Genomic DNA, 25,683 nt, shown 5'->3' on the forward strand with positions numbered 1-25,683 from the left:
TAGACATATAAAACAGAAGGGGAAAAAAGAAGATTTGCCACATTGATTGAATTTTTTAAGACCAACTATTACTGGCTCAGGAGAAAAATGTGTGCAAATCTTAAAATGACTCTCTTCCATGTGCATTTATATTTTACTGGCTCCATCTTCTGGGTGATACAGAAATCAAACTCTTTCATGCTGCCCAATGCTACTGGACTCCTTTACCCACCCAGGAGCACTGAGGCAGGTCTGGCATCTAGCCTTGGAATACCAAGGACTCGCAGGAAGCGCTATATTTCTCCAAGGGATGTGAGCACACTTTTGGACTACCACAATCAAGTACGGGCACAGGTGTCTCCACCTGCTGCCAACATGGAGTATATGGTGAGTTTCATTTGTGCTTATTACTAGTGGATACTGAGTTTGGAAAAGTTTTGAATTAAAGCTCCCAGAATCCTACTGGTGGGGGATTCTGGAAGTTAATATTTAAAAATTAAATTTGTGGGTGGGTTGGTGGAAAGGAACTGTGAAGGCATATAGAGGTATACATGTGACTTTCTGGTATTCTACCCTTTTGATTTCCAATGGAAAGTTCTGCCATTAAAAGGTTTGTGACCCTGTTTCAGAATGATGAGGGGCCTTTAACCTCTTGTTGTCCTCTGACAATATAGCAGAAAGGGATCATTGCAGGCCTAGTGCAGGCTGTGTGGTTCACACAAATGGTCTCCTGTACTCACCCCATGGGTTTTCTGACCAGGTTCTTGTGCCAGAGGAGACAGAGGTCTGGCAGAATTAGCAAGTGCACTGTTTCTCATTACTGCATCTCCTTGCAGTGCAGAGCTTCACTTGTTGTTTTCAGCTTGTCAGGCAGCTGTTAAAATTGAAGGCACACACCCAGTGAAAAACACAGCAGTTCTAGGAAGATAATTACTGATACTAGGTTAAACAGAAGAATAGTCTGACCTAGTAGTATTCAGAGACATAGATGTGTTTGTCTGGAATATCAGTATGAAACATCTTGTAGCACCTTTGAATCATAGAGTCATAGGGTTGGAGAAGACCACAAGGGCCATCTAGTCAAACCCCTTGCCATGCAGAAATACACAATCAAAGAGCTCCCGACAGATGGCCAACCAGCCTCTGTTTAAAAACCTCAAAAGGAGGAGAGTCCACTACACTCCGGGGCAGCATATTCCACTCTTGAACAGCTCTTAGTATCAGGAAGTTCTTCCTAATGTTTAGATGTAATCCTTTTTCCTGTAGCTTGAATCTATTGCTCTGTTTCCTAGTGTCTAGAGCAGGGGTAGGCAACCTTTTTGAGCCGGGGGCCAGGTTGCTGTCCCTCAGACAACTGGGGGGCCGAAGCCAAAAAATAAATAATTAAATATTAAAATATATATATATATATATATATATATATATACCAGGACAAATGTAGGACAAAATTTTCAAATGGAAGACACTTTTTTTTAAAAAAAAATGGAGGACACGTGAAAAAAATTGCTGATTCTTTAAAAAATGTTAATATAAATGCATGTTTCTGAGGCTTCTATAGACAATTGCCCCCCAAAGGCCCCAGCGGCAATCGGTGGCAGGACCAGGCTGGGGGCCGGTCCCAAGGCCTTGCCGGGCTGCATCCGGCCCGCGGGCCGCAGGTTGCCTACCCCTGCTCTAGAGCATCAAAAGACAAGCTTGCTCCATCCTCAATATGACATCCCTTGAAATATTTAAACATGGCTATCATGTCACCCCTTGACCTTCTCATCTCCAGGCTAAACTTACCAGCTCCCTAAGCTGCTCCTCATAGAACTTGGTTTCCAGAGCTTTCACCATTTTCGTTGCCCTCCTCTGGATATGTTCCAGCTTGTCAACATCCTCACTTTGAGACTGTGCAAAAGAAGTTATAGCATGCTATATACAGGATCCCTTTGCATATATTCATTAACTTAGGTATGCCTATATTTTGCTTTAAAAGTAAAATCTAACCTGGAACTGCCATTTTTACTTGACCATAAATTGATATCAGATATTATGATTCATGGCTTGCAGAAGCTCTGGAACATATAAAATTTCATTCACCAAATTACAAGAGTTCTCATCAAGTTACATATTAATTTCTAAGGGTTTCTGTGTGTGCTCAGAGAAATTATAGTTCAACAGTAACTGTGACAAGAACAGAATATTTTAGGTCCAAAACACACTGCAGAAATAATCAAGTCTGAGACTGCTTGAACTGCATTGGCTCAGTGCTAGACAATTCTGGAAACTAGTTTTTGTGAGACATTTAGCCTTCTCTGTCAGAGAGATCTGGTGCCACAATAAACTACAATTCCCAGGATTCGCTAGCACTGAGCCAGGGCAATTAAAGCCGTCTTGAACTGGATTATTTCTGCAGTACAGTCGGCCCTTCTTATACATGGATTTTATATGATTGTTATTATTATTATAAACCTTTATTTATAAAGCGCTGTAAATTTACACAGCGCTGTACATGCAGTCTTTTTAATTGGACGGTTCCCTGCCCATATACATGGATTCAGGCATACATGGTTTGAAAATGTTAAAAAAAGTATAAATTTCAAATATCAAACCTTGATTTTCCATTTTTATAAGGGACACCATTTTGCTATGTCATTATATTTAATGGGACTTGAACATACACGGATTTTGTTATACACGGGGGATCTTGGAACCAAACCCCAGTGTATAACAAGGGTCCACTGTATATTTTGGACCCTAGTCATGAATAATAGAGGAAATTTGTTTGCTGGGGAGTGGAGTGGAGGGCAGGTTTTTATTCCCAACATGCTCATATGGACCAGAAAGGATAATTTTATTATTGTTGTTCTTGTTCTTGTTGTTAACTGCCATCATATTGACTTCAACCAATGGCAGCTATATGAATGAAAGGCCTCCAAGTCACCCTATCAGCAGCAGCCTTACTCAGGTCTTGCAGACTTGAGGTCGTGGCTACTTTGATTGAATCTATCCACCTGGAATGGGGTCTTCCTCTTTTCCTACTGCCTTCTATTTTGCTAAGCATTATTGACTTTTCTAGTAAGTCATCTCTTCTCATGATATTGCCAGAGTATAATAGCCTCAGTTTAGTCATCTTGGCTTCCAGGGAGAGTTCAGGCTTGATTTTTTTCTAGGATCCATTTATTTTTCAGCAGTCAATGGTATCCATAGAACTCTCTTCCAGCACCACATTACAAGTGAGTTGATTTTCTTCCTATCAGCTTTCTTCACTGTCTAGTTTTCACAACCATATACAGAAATGGGAAGTAGCATGGACAATCCTAACTTTAGTATTCAATGATATATCTTCTTGAGGATCTTGTCCAGTTCCTTTATAGCTGTCCTTCCAAGTCCTAGTCTTCTTCTGATTTCTTAACTGCAGTCTCCATTCTGGTTAATGACTGAGCCAATATATTGAACATCATGAACTATTTCAATGTCTTCATCTTATGCTTTAAAGTTATGTAAATAATCCATGGTCACTATTTTTGTTTTCTTAACTTTCAACTGTAAATCTGCCTTTGCCCTTTCTTCCTTGACTTTCTTCCATAATCATTCCAAGTCTTTACTATTTTTTGCTAGTAGTATGGTGCCATCTGTTTATTTTAAATTGTTGATGTTCCTCCTCCAGTTTTCATGCCTCCTTCTTCCATGACTAATCCTCCTTTACATATGATATATTTAGCATATATGTTAAACAAATAGGGTGATAAAATACAACCCTGCCTGATCTGCTTGCCAATTGGAAACCATTTCAATTCTCTGTAATCTGTTCTAACAGTATTCTGTCCTAAAAGTACTTGTTGCTCATCACTAATAATGACAGAATTGTTTTCCAAACTATATTCAGCAACCACTATAGCAGATAACACAGTCTTTGAACTGGATTCAAGATGCCACTGATTTATGACAGAAAATAAAATAGCGGCTGTCATTTCTACCTGCTTTCTTCAAGTTCAGAAGAGGCCATTTATTCAGGCAGACTCCTGCTCAACATTCACAGTTACACTTTCCTCATTTTATGAACATTGTCTGAAGGACCAAAAGCCATCAACAGGCACTTACTGATAACTTTGGGGAGATTGCTTCTATAATGTTTGAAAATGCTCTTCTGCATAGAACAGGAAGTTGTGCCTTTGCTCTGAAATGACACTTTGCATTGTACATATAGCTGATTATCTGTGTAGCATAGTGACATCATTCTGTTCCCTACATGATCTCTGGTTAGTTAGAATCATTTCTATTATTTAACAAGGAATCATTTCCCTCACTCTCAACTAGTTTGTCTTCAGATTCAGGCAAATTTGATTGGATGTGTCTATTGTGATGCCATCTAGATCTTACTATGTGACCCCCAGCTGACTGGAGTTGTATGTTCCTCTCAGTTCCTCAGTTCCCCCTCAGTTCCTGCTACAGAGAGGAGGAGGAGAGAGGTAGCTGGGCAGCCATTGAAATCTACAGCAGAGGCAGAATTGATTGAGCTCACTGCCACAAATTGTTGAAACATCAGGAGTTTTAAAGCTGGTGTTTTCTGGAGGATTCTTTTTTTCAGGAGGAAGCCCACAGTCCTGTTCCAGTAATTTCCTAAGACTTTTCAGTATGGACACTGACGGAACCACGGCAGTCACCTGAAACACTTGTGGGATGTTTGTCTTCTTGCCTACAGAAGTGGAGAACTTCACATGCCCCAAGTGCAAGTTGGTAGCCCTCTTGGAGGAGAAAGTGCAGCAGTTGGAGTCCAGAGTAGCTACACTTCAGCATATTAGGGAGCAGGAGGATTTCCTGGACACAACAGAACTAGCAATCCTGGACGAATACCACGCAGAGCAAGATGCTGGAGCCGAGGAGGTCACTTCACATACACAGGAGGCAGACAGCTGAAGGAATGTCACACAGAGAAGTAGGCCAAGAAGGGATTGTTCGGGGAGCTTGCAGCTAGAGAATCGATTTGAAGCTCTTTCCCTTATCAAGGAGGATGAAGAAGAGCAGCATGGACAGACTTCAGGGACGGAGCAGAGGAGCCTGAGAGTCCCACCCAAGGGAACAGCCGCTGCTAAACCTCGTAGGAGGCGTGTGGTCATAGTGGGGGACTCCTTGCTGAGGGGTACAGAAGCAGTGATTTGTAGGCCTGACAAGATGTCTCGAGAGGTGTGTTGTCTTCCAGGGGCAAAGATCCGTGATGTGACAGAGAGGCTGACAAGACTGGTCAAGCCTACTCACCAATACCCCTTCCTTTTGGTCCACGTGGGAACCAATGATACTGCAAGACACAGCCTGCAGAACATCAAAAGGGATTACGAGGCACTTGGTAGGAAGCTGGAAGGAATGGATGTACAGGTTGTCATCTCGTCTCTTCTGCCAGTTGAAGGGCATGGTCCAGGAAGGGAGAGGAAAATAGCAGATGTGAACAACTGGCTCCACAGATGGTGCCACCGAGAACAATTTGGATTCTTTGATCATGGGCTGGGATTCCATGAGGAGGGACTTCTTGCAACAGACGGGTTGCATCTCACACCAGTTGAAAGAAATGTTTTTGCCAACAGTCTCAAGAACTTGATCAGGAGGGCTTTAAACTGAGTTCCGTGGGGAAGGGAGACAATATTAAGGAAGGCGAAAGGGCTGGAGAAAATAGTCAAACAGACATAGAGGAAACAAGAAAAAAGTGCAAGGACCCAACAGTGGGAGGCAAAAAAACTTGCACAAGCAGCAAGTAAATGGGACCCGTGGTCTGCGATGTCTCTACACTAATGCACAGAGCATGGGAAATAAGCAAGATGAACTTGAACTCCTAGTACAACAAAGCAAATATGATATAATAGGCCTCACTGAAACCTGGTGGGATGAGTCTCATGACTGGAATGTGGAAATAGAGGGGTATAACCTTTTAAAGAGAAATAGGTCAAACAGAAAAGGAGGAGGAATAGCACTATATGTCAGAGATATTTACACCAGTGAAGAGATCCAGGACATCAATCGTGGAAGCCAGGTAGAGAGCATCTGGATAAAAATTAAAGGGGAGGGAAACAACAAGGATGTTACGGTGGGAGTCTACTACAGACCCCCAAGTCAGACTGAGGAATTGGATGATATCTTTCTAGAACAGATGACCACACAGTCAGAAAAGAGAGATGTAGTAGTGATGGGCGACTTCAGCTATCCTGATATTTGCTGGAAGTCAAACTCAGCAAAATCCTCAAGGTCTTGCACATTCCTCACTTGCCTGGAAGACAATTTCATTGTCCAAAAGGTGGAAGAGGCAATAAGGGGGTCAGCTATTTTGGATCTGATCCTAACCAACAAGGATGACTTGGTTAATGGAGTGCAAGTGGTGGGATCATTAGGTGGAAGTGACCATGTTCTCCTGGAGTTTGTTATATAGTGGGAAGGAGAAGCCAGGCATAGTCAGACATGCATCCTAGACTTTAGGAGAGCGGATTTCAGTAAACTTAGAGAAGTATTGAGGGTGATCCCGTGGTCAGAAATACTAAAAGATAAAGGAGTTCAGGACGGATGGGAGTTTCTCAAAAGAGAGATACTGAAGGCACAATTTAAAACAGTTCCAGTGAGAAAGAAAAATGGGAGGTGTCTCAAGAAACCAGGATGGATGACTAAGGAACTTTCAACCGAGCTAAGTTTTAAACGGAACATGTATAAGAAATGGAAAAATGGAGAAATCACAAAAAAGGAATTCAAAGAAATAGCAGGCATGTGTAGGGGTAAAGTCAGAAAAACTAAAGCGCAGAATGAACTCAGGCTTGCTAGAGAGGTTTAAAAGAATAAAAAGGGCTTTTTTGGATATGTCCGCAGCAAAAGGAAGAAGAAGGAAATGGTAGGGCCACTGAGTGGAAAAGATGGCAAAATGCTAACAGAAGACAGAAAAAAGGCAGAATTATTCAACACCTTCTTTGCCTCAGTCTTCTCACAAAAGGCAAAGGGTGCTCAACCTGAGGATAATGGAGCAGAGGACTGAGTAGGGGAATTTCAGCACAGAATAAGTAAAGAGATAGTAGAGGAATACCTTGTTAATCTAAATGAATTTAAGTCTCCAGGACCAGATGAACTACATCCAAGGGTACTAAAAGTACTGGCAAATGTAATATCGGAGTCAGGCAGGGGGTTGGACTGGATGGCCCTTGTGGTCTCTTCCAACTCTATGGCGCGTTACAGACCGCCTAAAAGCGGCGGTCTGCCGGTGCTGCTGGTTGCTCCGTGAGGGAGCTGCAGCAGCCAAACCGTGCGGCTCCCGCGCGGAGCAAAAAAGAAGCCCCAAAATGGCACTTCTTCCCACGGCGCAGTTATGACGCCGTGAGGCACCAATGGAGCACTCACGACGTCATAAGCGCCGCGCAACGTGCAGACGCTATGCGTCTGACACGTAATAATGGCGGCGCCTGTGTGTATAGGGCGCCGCCATTATTATGCCCCCGTCATGTGCTAGGGGTGAGGCCGGTGTGGACGCTAGGTCCCCGGCCAACCCCTAGCACGTGATGGGGGCGCCTCAAGAGCCCGTCTGTAAAGGGCCTATGATTCTATGACTATTCCAGAAAGGAAAAGATGCAATACGTAGAATGTGACAACAATTAAGGGATTTTTAAAAGAAATCTTTCTTCTTTTGTCTGACTATGAAGCTTGGCACACTCATATCCCTAAATTTGACATCAATTGTAATGTTTCTTAATTAAACCAATTCATGTGAGCCAATGTTAGGTGCAATATATTCATGGGTAGCTGTGTTGGTCATGTAGCAAAATGCACCAAAATCCAAAGTCTACAAAGCAAAAGTAATACCTTTATCACCTGTATGATATATGTCATGCTTTGGGGTTGCCCCAATAAAGCTATCACTGCTTTGTGGGTTTGGGATTTTATTGTATTTTGTTTGATGGAAATGATCCATTGATCAAATGGCAATCTCTCTTATCAGATGCATTCAATGAATTCAGACATCTGGCAAGACCAACTTTTCAGAGTACGGAGAATTAGGGAAGTTTTAGGAGAAGGGAGAGGGCTGAAGGGAGGGAAAGGAGAGTCAGAAAGCAAACAAGGAAAAATTAACAAAGAGCTTGCTTTTTGGCTTGTGCTCACTGTTAGCAGGTAGGCCCCAACATATACCAGGCCTAAGTTACTTTTGTGGACTACAGCTCCCAGAATTCCCAGCCCTTGTGTGACCACCTAACATTCTGACTGGATGATTCTAGGAGCTGTAGTCTAAATACGTAATAACTCCCAAGTCTTTCCAAGAAGCACACTTAAGGGAAAGTGACCTTCAACTGCCAACAACAACAAAGGTTCCCCCAGCTACCAGCACACCTCTAACCAAAAATACCAAATCCTTCAAGATCAAACAGTGTTTCTAACATTTCTCTTGCTGTTTCATATATATATATATATATATATTATCAGTTTGGCACTATGGGACTAATCACTGTGTTTGACCAACAGCTCCCAGGCTGCTGAATATTGTCTGATTCTTTTTCTTGATCTTTTCCTTCATGACTAGGTGTGGGATGAAAGGCTTGCCAGATCTGCTGAAGCATGGGCAAAGCAGTGTATATGGGAACATGGACCTCCACATCTGATGAAATACATTGGTCAAAACCTTGCCATTCAATCTGGCAGGTAAGCAGTGTCCTCTGGCAAGACCCTTTTATCTTTAAACCAGACATGGGCTGGACTGGATAGCTCTTTTCAAGTCTGAAAATATATGACTGCTGTAATAATCATTCATCTACAAGATCGTCCTCTGTGAAGTAGGATACATGGCCTCTCTGTACTTGAACTTACTGTGTTGTGTCCATAGCCTGGAGTCAATGAGTTGTCAAAATTAACACTTCAATTCTTTAGTGATATGAAGCCAGCCTTCTTTCAGAGAACACTAAAAAAACATTTCAGGTTAAAAATGTCCTCCACTTCCATGCAGCTCCATTTATCTGTAAACAAAGGAGGATCTTTATCTGAACCAGTTTTGATTCTGTAAATACGTATATAATTCTTAACAGAATAATACTGAGTGGTATAACTATTAGCATTAATAGAGAAGGAATAAGTTTTTCTCAGTTCAGCAAAAGGCCATGTTCACTCTACCATTGGAAAAGAAAAGTCTGCATGTTCTAAAGATAGTAAATCTTGAATTTGGCATGTCACCATTAAACATAACAGGTTATCTGGCTTTTATTAGCACTATTCATGTATATTACAAAATACTAACATATCACTGAATTATTTTTAAAAAAACATTTAGGCTAAAAACCACACATTAGGTTAAATGAGTGGAGCCAATTTCAAATAAATGAAAAGGACATGCTAATTTGCATGCACAAATATTTATATTTTATAAATATACAGTGCTACCTCGGGTTACGAAATTAATTCGTTCCGCCGCTCCGTTCGTAACCCGAGTAATTTCGCAACCCGAAAAGGCTTTCCGTTAGCGCTGGAAAGCCGCTAGCCGCGCTTTGCGTTTGAATTTCGTAACCCGAAAAAAACATCGTATCCCGGAACAGTTTTTTCCAATCTAACTTTTTCGTATCCCGGAAATTTCATAACGCGATCAATTCGTATCCCGGGGTACCACTGTATCTATCTGTAGAAATATATTTAAGAAAGAATTACTCTTATTGAACTAGAAATATAGCACATTTTGTGCTAGTGGAAATAGTCTGGGAAGTAACTATTGATGGACCTTTACTCTCTCTCCTTATGGCTCTTTAGCTTTCAAATAGATTTGGATGAGAAAGGCCTTCAAACAGAGGACTGTTCTCTGATAGCTCTTCAAGCACAGTATTGTACCCTATAAAGTAGTTGAAATGGTTAGCTAGAGTCAAACTATATGTTAAGGGGAATACATATTCTCTAAGATTAAAAATCAACCCAGAATGGGTTTTCCTCAGAGATGTGTGTTTCAGTGATAAAATGTTGCAAATTAAACCTGTTTATCTTTTGATGACCAATCACTATAACTATAAGATGGGAGGCTGAGGATCTTTGTGTTCTATGAGAAACAGATGTCTTTCACCGCTTGTGGGACTAGCTTTCCTAAATTCAGGTTGAGTATCCCCTATTTGAAATGCTTGGATTGTTTTGGATTCTGGAATATTTGCACAAGCACTTGGATCTTTCTTTCCATGGGCTTGCTATCCATGGATTGGAGCATCCATGGATGGCCCTGCCCTGTTCTCCTTAATGGTGGTGTGTATATGTGCTGCACCAACATGGTTGCATGCACATCACATCACCCTTGAGGACCTGAGGCTTCACAGAATTTGCCATCCACATGGAGGGGGACAGAAACCCCCTGGATGCAAAGAGCTGTCTGTACATAATGAGGTATCTTGGGGATGAGACACAAGTCTAAATGCAAAATTCATTTATATTTCATACAAACTTTATACACATAGCCTGAAGAAATTTTACACATTTAAAATATTTTTGTGCATGAAACAAAGTTTAAACAAGGCTTCAACCTTGTGAGCCAATGAACTAGAGTTGCAGCTGCCACCTTAAAATGTCAAAAATGTTTGCATTTTGGGCCATTTCGGATTTCCAGATAAGGGATACTCAGCCTGTATATGATAAGCATATAATCCAGTTTAACTCATAGTCTCGCAAGTAATGTGTCATTGAAAAATATTATTAATGTGCATTATGATTCTCCTGCCTTGCATTCCACCCCATTTTTTGCCCCTTATGGTGAGTGGGAAACAATATGACATCTTGTCACATTTCCCCCCTCCAATTACCAGCAACAGGTAGAAAGCATTGAGAAAGGGATGCAGGCCCTTTTTTTCTACATACAGATTAGCTGTTCAGCCTCTGTGTTTGGTCAGGCATGTTGTATCAGTCAGAACATCTTTTTGATAGATAAATGAATAACATGTGTTTTAACATAACAAAAAATGATAAGAATATGTCTTGTGTATGGTTTTCTGCAGGTATCATTCAGCTGTGGACCTTGTGAAATCCTGGTATTATGAGAAGCAGCACTACTCCTTTCCTTATCCATATGAATGCAAGCCTAGCTGCCCTTCCAAATGTAGCGGTTCTGTCTGCAGCCATTACACTCAGGTACATACTATTAACTGTGAGTTATACTATTGTAATTAAGTACTAAAAATAACATTTACATCCCCCAATTGTCCCAGTTTGGCAGGGACAATCTTGATCTCTGACATCTGACTTTTTCAGCTGCTTTAAAAATGTCTCAGTTTCTCTCTCCACTTTCCCCCTTTGCCTCCTGACTTCAATTACAGCAAATTGAATTATTATTATTATTATTATTATTATTATTATTATTATTATTATTATTATTATGCTTTATTTATATAGTGCTGTAGATTTGCACAGCACTGTACATACAAACAATAAAATAAATACGAGTAACCCTCCCCATGGCGTACAATCTGAGAAATAGTAGCATAATACATAACAATACAGGAAAGGGTTCAGTAAAACAGGCAACAAATTAAAAACGTCAAATAGCAAATAAGAGTCATGCAGTGCCTGGGAACGCTTCTCTGAACAGGATGGTCTTCAACTCAGTTTTGAAACTAGTTAAAGAAGTGATGACCCGTGCTCTTGGGGAAAGGAGGTTCCAGGAGTGAGGGGCAGCAAGTGAAAAGGGATGAATCAGGGATGGAGCAGAGAAAATCCTAGGCTAAGATAGCAGACCTTGACTGCCAGAACGGAGGGCCCAAGTGGGAAGGTGAGGAGAAATGAGGGGGCCAGCCCATGGAGGGCTTAAAAAGTCAACAACAGAAGCTTATACTGAATACGGAACGGGAGGGAGAGCCACTGAAGGGATGACAGCAAGGGAGAGATGTGGTCAGAGTGGTGGGCGGATGTAATAATGCGTGCAGCTGAACGCTGGACAGAAATTAAAGGACGGAAGTGAGAAAGAGGAAGCCCAGCCAGGAGAATGTTACAGTAATCAAGTCGTGAGACCACCAGGATCTTGGCAGTAGAGGCAGAGAGATATGGTCGGATTTTGGCAATATTGTATAAAAAGAATCTACATGCCTTAGCTGTGGTCTGGATCTGGGAGCTAGACAACAGAGAAGCATCAAAAATAAAACCAAGACTACGGGCTTGCTGGACTGGTCAAATAGAAATGTCATCAACAGAAAGAGAATTAAAGGTGCAAAAGTAGTTAGCACTCAATTAATTCCGTTGGGCGAATGAGCGGAGGAATCTTGTCTTTTTAGCAGGGTCAGGAAAAAACAAACTGCTACATCCTCTTCTACATCATTAATAACTCTGACATCTTGGTCACACACTGATGTTGCTTAGCTACATGTGTCCCAGTTTTCATCTGTGAAATGTTGGAGGTATGAATTTAGAACCAGAATCATTGCTGGCTCCTTTCATGTACTTTACCTGGCTGCATGAGAATCAATCTTCTATTATTCTATCCCACCTACACTGGTATATACTGGAATGGTAGCATGATATAGGCAAGGTTGCTCAAATGTGTTTTGTTCCTCTCAGATTAGAAAAGATCCCTGTGATAGATGTTAACTTTATCATAGTGGGATTCACCTGTATATCCAGTAGCCACTGGTAGCTCCCATGCCAGTGGAGTACTGAATCTGAGCTAGATTTTAGGCTGAATTTTAAGGAGCTGTCCAAGGTTCTATATAAAGCTTGACACTTTGGACAGCCTTTTTAAAGTCCAGGGTAAAAATCCAGAGATTTACCATCCCACACCAACACAGAAGTTACCATCCACTAGCAATTATTGTTGCAGTTAATTGTTATTAACTCAGCTTTGACTTATGGAGACTCCCATGAGTCATCAACAGCCCTACTCAGGGTTATGATTTCTTTGATTGAGTCTATCCTCCTATAATGCAGTCTTCTTCTTTTTCTACCACCTTCCACCTTATCCACCATTATCATCTTTTCATATGAGTCATGTAATCTCATTGTATGTCCAAATTATGATAGCCTAATATGCCCCAGACAAGAACTTGAAACTCACAGAGACCCCGAGCTAGCAAGGCTACTGACCTTCATCTGGAGTAAATCAGACCATTGGCCATTCTCAGTGAGAAATCTGTTCACTTGATTGTAATACAGACCTTGTAACTGCTTTCTCTCTAGTGCAATCCAGATTTTGAAAAAATTATTTTTCTACCCCTGCTCCTGGAAACATGCAGATTCTGGGTATTGTAGTCCAAAAACCTAATGTTTCCAAGCTCTATCCACATTACAGTTTTGTAAATTGAGAAAGGAAAGTCAGTGCAGTGTAGTGATTTGAGTGTTGGACTATGATTCTGGAGACCAGATTTCAAACCCCTACTCAACCATGGAAAGCCACTGGGTGACCTAGGGTAAGTCACACTCTCTCAGCTTCAGATGAAGACAAAAACTTTTAATAAATCTTGGCAAGAAAACCTCATGACCTTAAAGTCACTGTAAGTCAGAAACTGCTTGAAGGCACACAACAATGACAACAAATCAAGAATGACAGAAAATGTCTTATGCACCAAAATATTCTGTGGGTGAGATGGGATTAGAAACAGGGAAAGGTCAGTATGTACCATTTGCTATTCATTAGAACAACACCTGCTTAAAAGAATATACCCATCAAGTGGAATGGGGCTCAGAAACAAGAGAACCTTCAAGGCAAATATTAATAAGCGAGGGGGACTGTATTAGTCATGTTTGTGATCTTCAGTGGAGGACCTGTTGTGTGTCCCAGCACCTCAGAAAGCTAGGTTGGTGTGCACATGTGACAAGCTTTTCTCTGTGGATTTCACTCCTACAGAAGTTAGGCTGGCTCCATCTATTTTGAACTTCTGGTGGCCAACTAAAATGGTGTTATTCTGCATGGCTTTGGTGTTTTGAAACTGCTCCATCTGTTTTGTTTGTTTTAAAATTCTTTTAAAGGACAATTTTAGATCATTTTAAAATTGTTTATCTCTGTATAGTTTTAAATGTTTTACATCTTGTGCCTTATCTTGAAGGACCTGGTGGGCTGGATAGTGATATATAAATACAATCAATCAAGTGGCCAATTGATGTTCTAAACTAGGAGCTGAAAATTTTTGATTTTCTACATGGCTTTTTGACTACACTTCCCACAATACTGTGTCATTGGCTATGCTAGAACTACTGGTGGGAGTTGTAGGCCAACAATAGGAAAGGCCAAAGGTTCCCCATCGCTGTTCAAAACCTGTGACTTGTATCACCTCCAAAGATGCAAATCCCACCTCTTTAATTTGCCACTCATCACTGTCTAGAAGATGTTATTACAAGCAAGCCAATTATACTGTCCAAACTTTAGTTTCTTTCCTAGAAGCACTGTCTGCTTTTTCCATTGCACCATCTGCCATGGTAGTGGTCATCAATTCCAGCTCAGTTAGATTGATGGAAGAAGGAAGAGAAAGAAAATAGGCATTGCTGGGAGACAGTATGATTTAGAATACAAAGATGAGGCAAAAGGAATGTTGGATTTAATATTTGCACAAGGAGTTTCCATTTAAGGATGGGAGCATTCTCAGCCTCAGACATTGCCCTATCAGAACAACAGCAACTTTTTTTCTGACTTATGTTTCTTTATTATTAATGGGATTGTTTAGAGAGAGCTAGGATTGCCATCTTACCATCAAAAAGAATCCTGGCTTGCTCTTGTGTCTTGAACAGCAACTTCATCTGCAGAAATCAGCAGATGAAACTTCAGGACATGATTATAAATATTATCACTTGCTACTGTCTGCAAGTTATGCTGCTTGTAAAAGAAACACAGGAGTTAGTGAAAATCTCAGGCAAACCTACATTTATTTCTTTTATTTATTTATTACATGTATGTCCTGCTTTCTGTTATTCTTCTCCTCTCCACTTTTATTCACAAAAATCCTGTGAGGTAGGCCAGCTGAGAGAGAGAGTGCCTTGCTCAAGGACATCCAGTGAGTTTTGACCAATTGACTTGAATCCAGATTTGGAAAGGAAAAGAAGTCTAAGCCTCACACTTTCTGCATGTTTTGTTTGCTTGTGAAAATCGCTTATATATTGCCTTTCAGGCAGAGTTTGGGAATAACCTTTCACAAATAACTAAATTGCTTATTATGAACTCCTTTTTAAAATAGTAAACACAGAGAAAAAGTTAGATTATGTTTGTAATGTTACTAGGGATCACTTTATTCCCTTTGTGATGCAATTACAACTTCAGTTATGCTTATAGTTAGCAGGGCATGTGTGCCCTCACTTCTTAGTGTTTTGTGACTTTCTAGAGTTTTCAAAGAAACTATTTTGAGAAAGTAGGCTGTTGTTTAAAAATGATGACTATAATGGTAGTCAATTAATTTTGAAACCTTTTACTTTTGGATAAAAGCAAATAATCACTTTTTAAAAGTAAACATTGAAGCTTTGTATTCAGGACACAAATCCTTACAAAGTAGCTTACATGAAAAATCAGAATACATTAAGAATGTCACCATTTAGCAATATGAAAATAGTCATCAGGTTCATTCCCAGACCTGAGGGGAACCTTACTCTTTTTTTAGTATTCAACTGCACTCAAAAATGTGACTTATCTGAGGTCAGAATTATATCCCATCATGTACTAGGTATCCATTGGCCCCATAGGGAAATGAGACATATTTTCTGAAGACTGCGTTACCAAGCTTTCTTCTCTCCCTACTTTTGCACTGGGCACTTGGTGTTATACTAAGAGCAGCCTGTCAAGGAAAGGTGAAGCTCTTTCCCTGCTCATGAATCATCTCTGTGGTGGTGACAGGCCTATACTGAAGCATCTGGCACCTCAATGAATACAACCCCTTCATGTTCTCCTTCCCATGGGTGTTAAGCCAGCCTGAGGTGGAAAACCTCCCGGTCCCATGCTGCGCTGTAGCAAAGCATTTCCAGCCCAGAATGAATAGTCTGCTACACAGCTCCAGAATGGGCCCATGTCTGCCCAGCCAGTTTGGCTTCTCAAAATACCTAGCCCCATATTTGCATGGGTGTCTATGTTGTTCACAGACACTTTCTGAAAGAGACCTAAGCTGTCTCATTTCCAATGTTGTGTCTGGAGGAAGATCAGCAAAGAGCAATGGAAGGAAAACTAGTAATAAAAATGAGCACCTTCTTTTAAATTTGAAAATTATACCCATTTGCCCAGACAGGTCTTGTAGTCAGTTTTTGTGAGGAATTTTCCTGACAGCACAACCACATGAGATATCCTCAAACTAAGGCATGTTACAGACCGCCCAAAACGGGCGGTCTCGCGCTGCTGCCGGTTGCTGCGTCCGGGAACCGCAGCAGCCAAACTGCACGGTTCCCAGGCGCAGCAACAAAGATGCGCTAAAATGGCACTTCTTCCTGTGCTCTGGAAGAGGCACCGCAAGGCGCGAGACGCGCACTTGCGGTGCCATTTCTGGTGCGCGGCATCCAGACCACAACATCAAAATGGCGGTGCCCATCTGTATGCAGCGGCACCATTTTGACATAGTCGTTACACGCGAGGGCTCTATGTGAGCAATGCCCAGTGCCAGGTATATTTCAGCTGTTTTACCTATAAGAGGGTGTTCCCACTTGCCTATAAAGCGGATCATGAAGCGAATTAAGAGGTGTTGTTCCCACTGATGCCCAAATTAGTTCCTCAATGCCCCGGAATCATTTCCACTGTGATTTGATTCAAAATTGAATTATATCGTATAATTCGAATTAGATGTCTATAAACTGGTTTTAAAAATAGTAGGTTATAAAGCGGGTTATTTTTGAAAGCAGGGTACGATTCGCTGTATCCGAATGGGAACGACAAGAGTGTCTGATGCGGGAACCTGGAGATGGGAGGAGCAGCGCTCAAGGGGCTGGCCTGGGGGTGTCACCCTCTTTGGTGTCTTTCTGCATTGCCAGTGCCATTTTCTTCAATTCGCATAGACTTTCCACCGGTGGACTGCAACCTCCCCTCTGCTCCTCATTCATAGACCGATGTGTGAGGAGAGCCATTGAACACAATTTTTAACTATTCTTTTTTCTTTTTTTCACCTCTGCCTGAGCCTGAACGCCTGAGCAGCAGATGGGCTTGCAGTACATGCCTGCTTGATCGCCCCTCAGACAGCCCAAGAGCAATGGGGGAGGCAAAGGGATTTTGGGGAAAGGAGGCTCCTTCCAGAGGAACTTGGGATGGGCTTTGCAGACATCCATGCCTGATCACCCCCCAGACAGCCCAGGGAGCAATGGGGGAGGCAAAGCGGGTTTGGGGAAAGGGAGCCTGGACACCCCGGATGGGGGGGGGGTTGAGCCTTATCTTCTCTCTTCCCCAAAGATTCTCTACCCAATAATGAAGCCCGCTGCCTTCTCCTCCTTGATCCAATTTGCCAAGCCTCCTTCTAGTCTTGGGAGACACAACAGAAGAGCCTTGGATGCAGCCAATTTTCATGGCTGCCCTAAAAATTAAAAAAAAACCTAGACCTGTGATGTCTGAAGCCTACGCGCTTGATTGACAGCTTGTGGCGGACAAATGGGAACGGGAGAAAGTTAATCTGCTTTAAAAATAAAGCGATTTAATAAATGGGAACGAAAACAGGGTCTAAATGAATCGAGGTAATTTGCCCCTTTGGTAATGGAAACGATGGAAAAAATTCAATATTCCCGGAACATAATCAGAATCAGAATCGTGCCAATATAATCTGTTTATCTGCCAAGTGGGGAAACCCCCTTAGACAAAATTCTGCAACCTTTGCCTGGTAAGAATGAGTCTTCTTGTTTCTGAACTTGCTGTTACAATAATAACTCTGTTGTCTCCCAAACAGATGGTGTGGGCTTCTAGCAACAGAATTGGTTGTGCCATCCACACCTGCAACAACATGAATGGTGGGGCAGCACATGGCGAAGAGCTGTCTACTTAGTGTGCAACTTGCTGTCAAGTAAGGAAAAAGCACACATTTGAGGCACTTGCATATGAAACAGTGTATATCGGGGGCATATGTTAGGGGATTGTGTACCTATGCCTTGGATCCCATTCTGGGAGAAAGTTGATGTAAGGGCAATCAATCAATCAATCAAATGCATACATTTGAGGGGAAGTTTCAAAACTAAACATTTCGTGTCTGTTTTTGTAAGACAGTGTTTGCAAAGCAATAGAAAATGGGTGAGTAGATTGAGGGCTACAAAATGGCATAGATGAGAAAAGATGTTCCACCCACCTGTAAGCAGTGACTAAAAGTCACTTCAAATGCTAAATTGTAGGTTTCAAATTCAGATGCAGTTTGCCTCTAAGGAGCACTTGTTGGACCGCTGCAACAGGAGAGGCTTCACATTCATGGTCTTCCTAAAGACATGTGGAAAACAAGATGCTGGACTAGATAGGCTATTCGATTAGAAAAGTTTTGAAGAAAGAAAAAGAAAGAAGAAGAAAGAAAGAAAGAAAGACATGTCCCAGAATCCATAGCCAGCCTGACCACTGGCCATGCTGTCTGGGGGATTCTGGAAACCGGAGTCCACACACAGATTCCCCAACCTTAGTGCGTTTCTATTCATTAATCTTCATCCATATATCCATCCCTCCATCCATCCATCCATCCATCCATCCATCCATCCCATCCATCCATCATTTTTAATCAAATGCATAAGCCACTCCAATCTGGAAAGCACAAAAAGTGAAGCTGTATTGAAACAAGCAAATAGGAAAGGATACAAAACAAATGCATTAATAAAACGTGACTTTTTTCTGTTCTTATGGATATAAGCTTCTCCAGAGCAAAGATTTGGAGAGTAAATGTGCTATCCAGGCATCCAACAATGAAATGTACCTTATGCTTTGCCTTTCTCTGTTCTTTCCAGGGGAAACTGGGTAGGAGAGCACCTTACAAAATGGGGAGACCTTGCTCAGCCTGCCCACCTAGTTATGGAGGTACCTGCAGCAATAACATGTGTTACTCTGGACTCAATCCAATAGAGTGAGCTGGTTCTGAACATGACAGATTCATGATGAGCTCTACACCATGTGGAGAACTTGGGAGTGGGATCACAGCTGAATATGGCAGAAGCTGCATGGCACAGCACACAGTGAATTCAAAAATAGAGGAACTGTTTATACACCTGACATCCTAGGCTGCTTTCTCTTTCCCTTTCATTTGGATCTTCTCTCCTACACTGATAAAGCTTCAGTACACTTCCATGACGTATGTTACACACACACACACACACACAGAGAGAGAGAGAGAGAGAGAGAGAGAGGCTGCAGTTCCATAGTTTTGTACTAGAAAGAGATTTTAAACTTCACTGCACTGCAGACCACTCTTCTGATTTGGTGTGTGTATGGTATGTTTGCATATGTTTTTAATGATTCAGGCACCACAAGGAGGACTTTTGATAGGCTTTCAGTTTAAATCAAATCCTTCTCTGCTGCTGTATCACAATTCTTTGTAGGTAGGGGGGAAATCAACATGTTTTCAAATCAAAAGAAGTCATTGCAGAACCAGTGGCTAACTGTTCAGGCAGGGATTGTTTCTGAATGTTATTCTTGCATTTTCGAACACTTCTAAAAACATGTGATGATCTCAAGGGCAAAATCTATCATCTCCAATTCAGTCATCTGGATCTTTTCATATTACTTGTTAAAACTGATTATGCCCCATTGTTACTATAGTCAATATTTTTTTCAGCTTTTATTAATCGATGAATAATTTCTTTTAATAAAACAATGCACTGTATTAACCTAGTCAAAAATCTGATTCCTGAGTTTGTTCAAAGCTACATATCCTGCATATCCTGGGCTCTTTCTTCCAAAACAGTTTTCTGTTTTACCTTCTGGCAGAATCACATCTGAATTTGCACAAAGCGATTCCCATATGTTCCATTCAAAATGTCTCATGTCACCAAGAATTCCTCTCTGATTTTCTGTATGTGTACTGGCCTCTGTATTGTATAAAGAATCATTTTTTTCTGTGGACATGCTGCAAAATCTCCAGGCCAGTTCTCCTTGTTCACCCAATTTGGGGAGGGTGGGAGGGATTGTGCAAGAGCTTTCTTCCAAAAGTGCTCTGTCTATAAAGTTTAGAGTACAGTTTTGACGTCTGATTTCTATAATTACCTGTGCCCAACCCATGAACATTGTTTTATATTTTAATATTTCTTGGCCAATGAATTATAGTCAACTTAGAGTCTAGCGGACTGGAGAAAGTGGGACTTTTTGGACTGTAATTACTCCCTGGAGTTAGGGACCTTTCTATTCATCCTAACTAAAGCTCCATTGCATCCACCTAATGGATGCTCATCTAATAAGCAAACATTTACATAATAAATGTTAGAAAGTTAATACAATTGTCCTGCAGTGAGCATCCGTATGGGCTTTCAGATGAGCTCCCAAATTTTCAAAATATTGATAGTGTATGCCTTCAGGTCATTTCGACTATGTCAATCCTAAGAAACTATTATGGGGTCAGTGGAGACCAGAGTTCTAACCCCCCCCCTCCCCTGGGAACCCACTGGATGACTCTGGGCAAGTCACACTGTCTCCGCCTCAGAAGAAGGCAAGGGCAAAACCCATTCTGAACAAAGGCTGCCAAGAAAAATTTCATGACAGGTTCCCCTTAGTTAGAAATGACTTGAAGGTGCATAGCAACAATAGTATTTGGTTGCTATTACTTAATATTCAACAAAGTTTGTCTCCAGTACTTATTATCATAATTAAACCACCTCTGTGAACAGGAACTCTTTTTAGTTCAGGGGTAAGCAATGTATGGCTGCCAGGCTGCATACGGTCTTGGAGGGGGGGCAGTTCCTAATCAGTTCTTGACTCCCCAGTTTTTAGAGAGTGTGGTTTAACCCCTAAATGCCAACCCACAATATCCATGTACCCTGAAAGCTCTTCAGACTATCCAATACTTCCAGGCAATGTTGGGTATTTTGGGATTTCCTGCATTTGCGTGGTAGTTTCTGCTCTGCATTCAGTCACCATAAATACACCAGGTTTCTGGTCCTGGTATATTGTTGGTTTATAGTGCTACCTCACCCGATTGGCATGTTTCTTTTCAACCACACTTTTCTCTCCCTGAGGTGCAGTTAACCTATTGTGTGGACATGTTTTCCCAGCTTCCCTGGCATTCTGTCTATGAATTCAGTAACTCCCCTTATATGTTCATCTTCCAGTATTCAACATCCCTTATTTCATACAGTATTTCTGTTCTAATTTTTCCATTAGAGTTTTGCTAAAGTCATGGTGCTCTAGGATATAAGGCTACATCAGTTCTACTTTAGCACTATTAACTTCAGAAATAAAGGGTGGGGGAAAAATTCATTCTCTTAATCAGAAAAGCAACTGAGGAAACAGTGGTCAGTGGAAAACACTGTAGTAAAGCGTGCCCCCATTCAAAGTGTCATCTGCCTTGGTCCAGGCCTTGGAGGTAGAGAGGACTGCTGGACCTCTTACCCTTTCCCTCCCCACTCCCTTCTCCTTCTTGTGTCTGTCTTTTTACATTGTAAGCCTGAGGGCAGGGAACCGTTTTTTCTACTTAAAAAGATTGTATGTACAGCGCTGTGTAAATTTACAGCGCTTCATAAATACAGGTTAATAATATATTAAATAATTAATCAGTAGGATGCCCCAAATACAGGGAACGACTGAGGAAATGGGTAATGTAACACTTACAGTGGCCAGTAACAGAGACTTCTGGGATGGCTGGCTCCTGCAGTGAGAATACATTTTACTGTTGTAGTCAAAAAATTCATGGGGGGAATTACTGGAATAGTAACGGTATCATATAGTTATGAAAAATATTTCCCATACTCCATGACAAGTCTGGAGCGCGGCCCTAAAACACACAAAATCATGTGTAAAAAATGACCAGAAGTGGACTGCCATTGATTTCCCACTCACTGAAAATTTCACTTTGAGTTGGGCAATATAACCCACACAGGATCCAAAGGTACTGAAAATGGGCCCTCCACACTCACCAATGCCCACCCATGATTTAGTGTAATGGAAGCCATTGATAGATCTCCCTTCCAGAACATCTTTGTCTAGGAATTAGCCTAAAAAAGAATACAGTGGCCCCTTGGTATCTGTTGGTTGGTTCCAGGATCCTCTGTGATAACAAAATCACTTAATCTATAGGACCAATTTCTTTCTTTGTTTTAATACATTTTATCATCCCTTCTTCCAAAGACCTTAGGGTGGGCATGCAAGACAACTTCTCCATTGGTTCTCACAAAAACTTAGTGAGGTATGGTGGTGGAATGACAAATTGTGAATTGCTCAGGTGCATCCAGGGATTAGGAAGTGAGAAATTTAGGGGGGTCCTGCATTCAAATCCAATACTGCTTGGATAATCTTTTAAGGCTACTACATTCTTATCCATAGAATTTCCCGGGTGCCTGACCAAAGGATCAGTAAAAAAACAATAACCAAATCATTTAAAACAGTAACAAGTCCATGCAGGCTTTGCCAGCCAATCCAAAGAAGCAGTGATGTGTTGTCACAACTGTGGCTGATGCTTTTTTCAAGCAGTTGGTTCGAATCACCTCTATGAGAGGGAGCAAAAACACCACTTATTACATTGTACCGCTTGGAAAACTGGCCCTCAACCCCATCTTAAAAAATCACGCCAGTTGCTCTGAGTGATGGAGATCCGTTACTGCTGTTGAACAAGGCACTGAAGGATGATGCATCCAGTCCCCCCCACCTGCGGAACAGTGGTATAGGAAACTATAGTCTAAAAAAAGTAACATTTCTGAGTTTCTGTTATGTTTATTGTAGTTAGCAATGAACTTTAGCTATCCAAATCTGTCTTTGGCTGGGAATTGTGGCTCAAAAAGTAACTTTTCTAGATTGTGTTGCAACTGTTTTGGAAAGTACTGTTGTCCAACTATATTTTATCAGTTTGATGCCAGCATCCCATTCCATTTTACTGATTTTACTGCTACCTTTGTTTTGATTTGTTTAGAGGATTCATTTGTATATTTGTTTTTATGTAAAATTGCCCTGGACGCATGGCTGAAAAGTAGACTCTAAATGTTGAAAACAATGGATTTCAAATGTGCATGTCTGTGTGTGCATGCATGCATGTGTGTATGGCCGCTTCCTGCATACCTGCATACAGCGCGCCACACACACATATAGCCCTCAGCTATGCTATTCACATCTGTCAAATCCAGATGTATTAACACGGTATATGTACAGTAAACACTAACAAAACAGAAACCATCTATGCTTTTCCATAAAAATAATGTACACCTGGGTGTTTTTTATGCAGAGCACATCAACAAGGGATGGTGAGAGGGGCCTATTGACATTTGCACACACAGACACAACGCCTTTGTTCCTCTGTGTTTGTTCAGCACAGGCAATAAAATGTCCCATGTCTAAGCAGCTGTGAAATGACCTGGTTCACACCTCCCAAACTGGCGGTTTTCTTAGTTGCCTTGCTCTGGTTCTCATTCCCTTTAGCTTGTGCTTCAGGAAGAATAGAAAGAAAAGCAAATCTGTGGCAATGCGGGTCCACTCCAGGCCTGAAACCAGGTGTCAGTGGAAGTCCTAAAAGTGTGCCATAAAGTCATGTTTGAGTTTCAAGCTTGGGACAACAGTTACTATAGCTACCGTGGCAGACGGCACTTTGCAAGTTGGTTTCCATACGGGTTGGTTACTATTTAAATTCCACCACACCTAGGCTGATGAAGCAGTAATCAATAAGTATAAACAGGCGAGGCAGGTTCCTCACCCTCCCTCCTTCCTCCTTCCTCCGCTTCTTTCTTGTTATTTTACACTTTCTCATTTCTCTAGAATAACGATAATTGAGAAATGGTCAATGTAATCACACACAGCTAAGCGCTAAGATGGAAAGCTCCATTTGGTGAGTACACCAGTTACTATCCTCCTCTTTTTGCTGCTGATGAGAAAGAATAAAGGAGAAGGTACGAGATTGTGGGCAGGACACATCTAAGAGGGAATAACCGTCATGTCATGAGGGTTGGATCTGAGAGGCAGGAGACCTTTATGCCTTGGTCCAAAATGCATTCTGGTTTACTGTGGAGGATTTCAACATAAGGATGATCTCCCTTATCTAAAATGCTTGGGGCCGATGAATTTTGTATTTTTTGTTTTGGTACTATTGTATTTGCATATATAATTACATACGGATACATCTTGAAGATGGAACCAAGTCTGAACACAAATGCATGTATGTTTTCATCTTACACATACACATTGCCTGAAGGCAATTTTATACAATATTTTTTAACTAATTTAGTGCATCAAACAAAGTTTGTGTACGTTGAACCATAAGAAAACAAAGGCATCACTATCTCAGCCAACCCCATGTTAAATGTTTGGTTTTTCAAGTATTTTGGATTTTGGAATTCTGGATGAGGGTGACTCATCCTGTACTTTGTTTCTCCTAGTTGTTGAAGAGACAAGGGTTACTTCTATTGACCTAAATAAGAGTGAACCTATGAAACACTGAGCCAAAGTTATCTCCTTCTTTAATTCTAGTTGAGAAAAGCTTGCAAACACAAATGTATTATTACAAGTGGCCAGTGTGGACTTTCCAATCTCAAAAGTAGATTCTGAATCCTGTTGGTTAATTCCAAATCGAGTTAGTCCTCTCACATGAACTTCTGAATGATGTATTAGCATGTAAGTCAATATAATGAACCAGCCTTTCTGCGTTTTTGTGGGCCCAACTGGAGATGACAGAATCAAAGCTTTTAAGGGAGATGTTTAGTTGGTTATTAACATGACTGAGACATAGTTTTGTCCCACAGTTTAAAAGTCGGCTGAATATACAGTCAAGCAAAAAAGATTTTATGTGACACATGTTTAGTTCATTCTGTACAATGTAAAAGTATCAATTGGGATTACTTAAATCCTATTTTCATGTTACATATGGGGTCAGATACTTACATGATATGCCTTGTACCCTTATTGATTTATCTGAGAATAGATTTTGCTTCTCAGCAGGGTATTTGTAAAGAATTTCTACCATGTATTCATTCTTCATTCAAAGGTGTTTTGAGTGTATGCTAAATACACTAAATACAACCCTGACATCTTAAAATTGTCTGGAAATAATTTCTTTTTAAAAAAAGCGGCAAATCAAATATAGAGCTACAACTACATTAAGCCACAACATCTTGCCCACCACAGAAAATTCCTGGATCAAAAAAAACAGCATCTACACCTCTTCTCAAAATATGGGAAAAATGGTTTGACAACACACAACTGAATCTGGATTGCAAGCTATATATTTGGAACTGTTTTTATTTTTGGTTATAATAACTTGCAGAAGGCTTTGAACATCAATCACTGATTTAAATAGTGTGTGTCCATTTTGTCTTGATGGAGTGTCCACAAACCCAGGAGCGTATGTCCAATTTGAAACCTACAATTTTACTTTCAAATTACTTGCTTGGTGGTAAATATCTTCTTGAGTTGCCCTGTACATATACTGGCTGAATGAAGTAGCATTAAGTGTTTCGTGGGTGGGTGCGGTAACAGCATATGTTATATTTTCAGTTCCATTTCATGGATGCTGGTCTGGGCTTCTTCTCTATTTGCATATATAGAATAATAGGTTGTGAAACAAGGGAATTTGAAAACATCCCGGTGTTGTCTCAGTACTTCCTTGTGCCATGTGCGCTTAAACTGGAAGAGCACTTTTCCAACATCAAAGAAAGAACAACTGGGCTTGAAGTTGAAATAACACTGCACATGACTAATATATTCCGTCCAATATGTTTGTTTCA

At 41.0% G+C, this 25,683-nt stretch overlaps 1 protein-coding gene and 1 long non-coding RNA gene across 8 annotated transcripts in view; one reads left to right on the forward strand and one right to left on the reverse strand.

The window, feature by feature from the left end:
- LOC121927694 overlaps positions 1-25,683 on the reverse strand; it is a 75,613-nt gene that overhangs the window by 5,904 nt on the left and 44,026 nt on the right. For 2 of the 7 annotated variants that reach the window (XR_006103301.1, XR_006103300.1), the window contains exons 1-3: positions 18,147-18,263; positions 14,604-14,652; positions 720-853 (exon numbers count right to left, since the gene is read on the reverse strand). This is a non-coding gene — a long non-coding RNA (uncharacterized LOC121927694). Of the gene's footprint in view, positions 1-719; positions 854-1,764; positions 1,821-8,784; positions 8,931-14,603; positions 14,726-18,146; positions 18,274-21,592; positions 21,628-25,683 lie in introns of those variants that run through there. The other 5 variants (XR_006103303.1, XR_006103302.1, XR_006103306.1 and 2 more) reach the window with 5 other exon arrangements.
- Positions 11-25,683, forward strand: part of R3HDML (R3H domain containing like) — a 27,964-nt gene continuing 2,291 nt past the window's right edge. Inside the window, exons 1-3 of the mRNA XM_042461529.1 lie at positions 11-366; positions 8,501-8,619; positions 10,932-11,064. Coding sequence (XP_042317463.1) covers positions 88-366; positions 8,501-8,619; positions 10,932-11,064 — 531 coding nt within the window. The 5' untranslated portion in view covers positions 11-87. The remainder of the gene's footprint in view (positions 367-8,500; positions 8,620-10,931; positions 11,065-25,683) is intronic.

The sequence above is a fragment of the Sceloporus undulatus genome, chromosome 4, assembly GCF_019175285.1.
Source record: "Sceloporus undulatus isolate JIND9_A2432 ecotype Alabama chromosome 4, SceUnd_v1.1, whole genome shotgun sequence".
Classification (NCBI taxonomy): Eukaryota; Metazoa; Chordata; class Lepidosauria; order Squamata; family Phrynosomatidae; genus Sceloporus; species Sceloporus undulatus.